Raw genomic sequence first — 6,417 nt, 5'->3', positions numbered from 1 at the left:
CTTTCACACTTTGAAAAGTGACCCAATCTTGTGGTTGAATATCAATGCGACCAAGCCGTGCCTTTAGAGATAACCAAATGCAAATAGTGAAATGGCATTTTAAAAGGAGGTGCATGGCCGATTCTTGCATCAGAGTAATAACTGGTCGTGGCGCTCACTCTAAGAAATGTGTTCACTACTGGTTGCAATTTAGTACTTTAAAATTGATCCTCCTATTACGAAATTATTATAGTTTCGTGGAAATTCTCAACTCTGATAATCAGCTTTGAGTTCAGTGTGAATAGTCTAACTTAGTCAGTGTAATTAGTATACTTACTATTTTTTTATCCTACAATCAACACAGCGTCTGTAGTCCAACGGTTAGGATAATTGCCTTCCAAGCAATAGACCCGGGTTCGACTCCCGGCAGACGCATGTTTATATCACTTTCTCTTGTTTTACTATACCACATGCATAGCAATCGAGCTCACTGTCCAGTTCTTTTGTTCCTCTCATTTTTTCCTTCAGTTTGATCGTCGTTCTGGCTATGTTTGCTTTTTTTTTCCTTCAATTTGATCGCCGTGGTTGGCTTTTTTTTGCTTCTTCGAACCAGAAGGACAAAATGCACTGTAATCTCTTGTTTTACTGTACCACATGCATAGCAATCGAGCTCACTGTCCAGTTCTTTTGTTCCTCTCATTTTTTCCTTCAGTTTGATCGTCGTTTTGGCTATGTTTGCTTTTTTTTCCTTCAATTTGATCGCCGTGGTTGGCTTTTTTTTGCTTCTTCGAACCAGAAGGACAAAATGCACTGTAATCTCTTTCTCTTGTTTTACTGTACCACATGTTTATATCACTTTCTCTTGTTTTACTGTACCACATGCATAGCAATCGAGCTCATTGTCCAGTTCTTTTGTTCCTCTCATTTTTTCCTTCAGTTTGATCGTCGTTTTGGCTATGTTTGCTTTTTTTTCCTTCAATTTGATCGCCGTGGTTGGCTTTTTTTTGCTTCTTCGAACCAGAAGGACAAAATGCACTGTAATCTCTTGTTTTACTGTACCACATGCATAGCAATCGAGCTCACTGTCCAGTTCTTTTGTTCCTCTCATTTTTTCCTTCAGTTTGATCGTCGTTTTGGCTATGTTTGCTTTTTTTTCCTTCAATTTGATCGCCGTGGTTGGCTTTTTTTTGCTTATTCGAACAAGACGGACTAAATGCACTGTAAGCTCTTGGTTTACTGTACCACATGCATAGCAATCGAGCTCACTGTCCAGTTCTTTTGTTCCTCTCATTTTTTCCTTCAGTTTGATCGTCGTTTTGGCTATGTTTGCTTTTTTTTCCTTCAATTTGATCGCCGTGGTTGGCTTTTTTTTTTGCTTCTTCGAACCAGAAGGACAAAATGCACTGTAATCCGTGCAACTCGGTGACCAAAAATATCTATCCATCCACCTCAAAACTCCTGAGACGAACAATCTGCCAGAAAAGCGTGCCGGATCATGTGCCTGATCTCGCCGGCAACCCGCATGTTCGTGCAGCGTGATCTCGCTCCCGGCATGGCTCGCCGCGCCTCAGCCGGGACGAGCCGTCGCCCACGCGAGGCGCGCGCAGCGCGCTGCGCGATTCCTGGCCGCAGAAGCGGGTGGCCCTGGACGATGCTGTGGGCGCCATGGACGATGCCGTGGGCCGCTGCCGATCAAATTCTTGACGCCGGAGGTGTCCACTGGGGCAGCTTCCATCGCTGTCTGAACCCCTCTCTAGGTCTCTATCCACTCACCTATCCTTGATCTCAGCCTCTTATCCAGTTTATCCGGGGTGTAAACTCTGCTAATCCGCCATTGCTGTTGCCGAATGATTGAGTTCAAATCCACGAGCGGTCAAGCACATGAGGATGGATCGACGCCCATGCGGCGGTGCCTCCGTCCCTGGACAATTGTACACGAGCTGAATTCGCCATGGATGCCGCTTGTGGGCTGTGGGGTCGCACCCATTTGTATTGTCCAGTTGTCGCCGCCGCTGCAGAGCGTGCAACTTGGCTTTGAGAACGAATCGATCGCGAGGGAGCAGGCGTTGGATCGCTGTGACGCGAACACACGACAGCCACAGGTTCTTAATTCTGAAGCGGGTTATCCATGTCCGCCATGACTATACCCTTCGCATCGAGCGTGGCCGCATCTTGTGTTCATCATCAGAAACTTTCAGCAAGTCCTTGACGATGTTTTTTTTCCGGTAAAGAAATTAATCCCACTAACAAATTTTGCCAGTTTGTTTCAATCCGCAGGTTGTCATGAGTATACCGAATTACTTTACTGTTATGTCTGTGTTAATTGGTTTTTGCCCTGTGATTAATAATCGAGACCAACCCACAAGCTCAGATATTCAGTTTGTCACTTCAAAAGCACACATAACTACTCAACAAGAAACGATATGAGAGCCCAACTTGAGACCATTCGAGTGTCCATATTAGCCGCATATGTCATCTCAAGTGGACTCATCCTAACGAGAAAGCTACAGGCCTGAGAACACTCATGTGCCAGTGTTCCTTGGTCATCAACACACACGAAACAGAACAAATTAATTCCACTTCAGGAGGTTTAACAACTGACAGCACGCAGAAAAATATACTAGTTCTCCACTACTATATATAGCAACAGCATTGTTGAGCTGCTGCAAACTGCAACACAAAGCTAGCCACCACTCACCCACACTCACACTGACACTAGCTACCTAGTTTGACGGCTGAAGCAAATACTGCAAAGTACACTTCCTCTAGTACAAGTAGCTAAGCTGCTAGCACCATTTTCGAGCGAGGTGAATGTCATTGCCATGGGCGGGAAGCTGCAGCAGCTGATGTCGAGGCTCCACCTGGCCAAGGGCGGAGGCGGGAGGGGCGGCGCCGCCGTGCCGAGGGGCCACTTCGCGGTGTACGTTGGCGAGTCCAGGGCGCGCTTCGTGGTGCCCACGGCGTACCTCAGGCACCCGGCGTTCGTGGCGCTGCTGGAGAGCGTGGAGGAGGAGTTCGGCTTCGACCACCACGGCGGCTCCGGAATCACCATACCGTGCTCCGAGAGCGACTTCGTCGAGCTCGTCGGCAGCCTGGGCTCGTCGTCACCGTCGTCGTGGCGGCATTGATTGCGTTTCTTCCTCGCCGTCGACGAGGAGATCTTGTTCATTTTCCTTTTTTTCGTGGCAGTGGCACTATGTACATAGCTGTCTTTTACCGTCGTGGCAAGTCTGCATGCATGCGCCAATGTTCTAAATTCAGGCATTCTGGAGCAGCTAGTAGAATGCTTTTTTATTACGACGGGCCATGTTTCGATCCGATGGATCTGATCCGTATTTAAGTCCAAATATAGGATAGATGGATTTAAAATGATATTTGAATTTCATGGGGATCAACCGAAATTTTGTCTAAAACTGGAACACTGAGTTCGGTATGAACTAGTAAAAAAAGGAATTTATTTTTGTTTCAAGCTGGGGTTAGAAATAATTGCTCATTAAGAATAACATTAACACATGTGCTGATCACGTGCACCTAATCATCATCAATATATGGTGATTAGAGTAACTTACGGGTACATGAAGAATTTTACATGTCTGCTTAATGCAGGCATGGTGTAACCCATGATGTGGTCGAAGAAGATGTGCAGCAGTGCCGACGACACTACCCTCCTGGTATGTCTTAGCCTCTCTTAGCACCTCAATTGTATCTAGGTTCTGGACATGACTTTTTATGTAGATTGTTAGTTTACACCAGAGGAGTCATTTCCCTTTTATACTTATTAGGCGCTAAGGAGATGGGACGGGGACCAAGTTGTTAATATTTGTTGCCTCCAATTAGGGCGAGTACGTGGGATTCTCCATTTTCTTTTAGTTTGTTACAAGTGACATATCAAACTCCAACATTCTCCTTCCTTGATTGAAAGGTTAACAAACATCATAGATATCACTCTTAATAAAAATAATATACCAAAATAAAGTGTTGCAATGGCCAATGAAATGTCATTGAACCTCTTTATACACAATACATCATTATATCGAAATGGAAAACATAAGACTTCATCAGAGTTGGTTTATTTGGCGGTCCTTATATCCAGGATCAAAAGGCCTCCCATCAACCCACGCCTGCAGCATAATCATGAAATGAGTGATAAGCCTCCGGGAAACTGATCTGTAGAACATACAAATTGTATGTATGTGCTTAACGTTAAAAACTTGATCTGAATTCTATCTTTCACAACATGAAACATAGTGTCAATGATCTTGGCAACACCATTTAACTTGTTACTCACATGGACGACCACATCTCATAACGTAGTGAGTGAGATTTAAAATGTTTCTACAACCTTAAGTACGGGAATAACCTTTTGACATACTACATGCCCGGTGGCATCTTAACATGTCACATAATAGTTTGCATCATTATGATGCCATCAATGCCATTTTGAAGCTTTTCCACCATATAACTCCACATGCGAGGGTGAGGATTTAATATTAAGTGGAAACCTTAATATCTACACACCTCACAAAAACAATGTCTAATAACCCATAATATTGAGGATACCATATTTCTTATTTGTGAGCATGCATACTTTATTGCCTTGCATGTTGAAATGACAAGATGTCGCCTAGAGGAGGTGGGGGTAAATAAGTGTTTTAAAAATAATTACGAATTTGTCTGGTAAGAATGAAGAATTAAACTAATATTTATTCTACAAGTGCAAAACCTAAATAAGTTAGGTTTAACTAGGTGCACCAACAAAAACTTAAACTAACCATGATAGTACAAGATATATATATATATATATATATATATATATATATATATATATATATATTCTACCGCAAACCCATCTTTAGGAAAGAAATCTCCACATAAACATTTTTAGACCTTATGTTGAAGCCACCACGATGCTAGACAACGCCACCACCCTACACATGTCCAACATGTCTCCGTTGAAACCCTGTTGCGCGACGCTGATGCATGTAAAATGCATACATGAACTTTGTAGTTTATTGTGTCAAGATCATTATTATTATGCAACTTTATTATATTTATTTCTACTAACCTATTAATAGTTGTAAAAGTGCACAATTCTTGTTTTATACTATTTTGTGTATAAATAAGGAAAATATGGAAGGATCCCGGTTATTATGGTGAAATCTCGAGTTTCCTCAAATCTACCCCTGCAGAACACTTTTCAAAATATGACACGTAAATCTCCGAAGACAACGTCCAATGAAAAAGTTGGTAACACAAAGTTGTAGGAAATTTTCTGAGCATGCTTCTAGATAAAAAAAATCGTCCCAAACGGACAACATAAGCTCATTTGAAGCCCAATTATTGCGGTGTCTAGATGCAATTTCGGGATTCCAAAAGTTGGTGAAGTGATTGATACAAACTATTGCCATACTTGATGGCATTGGCCAAGCCACAACTTTATGAACTCATAAAGGACAGATGGGGGGTCCTAGGAAGGTTCCAGAGGTATCCAAGAACTCTTGGATCAAAGGGGCATCAATCCCATGGCCTATGTTGCATCTCCACATCTATATATTGAGGGGAAACCCTATTTTTGCAAGAAGTCCCCCATAGCCATGAAATTCTTCCTCCTCGGAAACCGCCAAGGAGGGGAATATTATCCTAAAGATCAACACCATGGCCAAAGAAGAAGAAGGGGCAAGGTGCCTCCGCCCCTAGGGAAGCCACCGCCCTAGGAGGGGCGTCAAGGCACCGCTGCCTCCTCCATGTCGGCGTCGCCTCTCCCCCATGGGGAGGCACATCTCCATCACCATCTACAACAACATACCATCATCTCCCACTGTAATCTCTTGGCAAACATGATTTATGATGCAATATATTGTTTTCCCATGACCTATTGTATATCTATGTTGATGTTTGAGTAGTGACTTGTTTATGGAAATTATGATATAGTTTGTCGTTGGTTGCATACAAGTATATGTTATCTTCTCTGATGATCTTGTTGTACTAACATATGAGTGAACACATATGTTACGGATTCACAAGGTTGTCACATTTGCATGTTGATAGGATGAGGGATAGCCAGAGTTTGACATAAACCGAATCCAAAGTCTTAGAGATACATGTTGTATTAATTCATGGTTAATCAACGGGGGTATTGTCATGTGGACCTTAGATCTAAATGTGGTGGCTGGCCTTGGGATCAATCACTACGGGGTGCATTTGCTCATGTATATGGTTGCACCTATTCATGGCTCCTCCTTAGAAGAAACAATAAAAAAGACTATCTCTATGCTTCACTGATTGTGACAACCAACCAAATGAAATACTCCCTCCGGTCCTAAAAAAGAGTCGGAAGGGACATTTTGCAGAAGCATCCTTGCATTTGTTTGTATCTTAACCCGCACTCCACCCTATCCTCTTGGTCAAACTTCCCGGAACGCAAGCATACCACTCCAT

The 6,417-nt window shown here is 43.0% G+C and overlaps 1 protein-coding gene and 1 non-coding gene across 2 annotated transcripts; both read left to right on the top strand.

Moving 5' to 3' along the window:
• Positions 1–342: 342 nt before the first annotated feature.
• TRNAG-UCC (transfer RNA glycine (anticodon UCC)) lies at positions 343–414 on the top strand. The gene has a single exon. It is a non-coding gene; the product is annotated as a tRNA-Gly (tRNA).
• A 2,294-nt stretch (positions 415–2,708) lies between these two features.
• On the top strand, positions 2,709–3,278 carry LOC127312318 (auxin-responsive protein SAUR24-like). Its single transcript, XM_051342853.2, has one exon. It carries the CDS (start codon positions 2,802–2,804, stop codon positions 3,105–3,107), a length of 306 nt encoding a protein of 101 aa, XP_051198813.1. The 5' UTR covers positions 2,709–2,801; the 3' UTR covers positions 3,108–3,278.
• Positions 3,279–6,417: the final 3,139 nt, after the last annotated feature.

The sequence above is a fragment of the Lolium perenne genome, chromosome 7 (assembly GCF_019359855.2).
Source record: "Lolium perenne isolate Kyuss_39 chromosome 7, Kyuss_2.0, whole genome shotgun sequence".
In the NCBI taxonomy this organism is placed as follows: Eukaryota; Viridiplantae; Streptophyta; class Magnoliopsida; order Poales; family Poaceae; genus Lolium; species Lolium perenne.
This window is presented reverse-complemented; position numbering and strand designations above follow the sequence as displayed.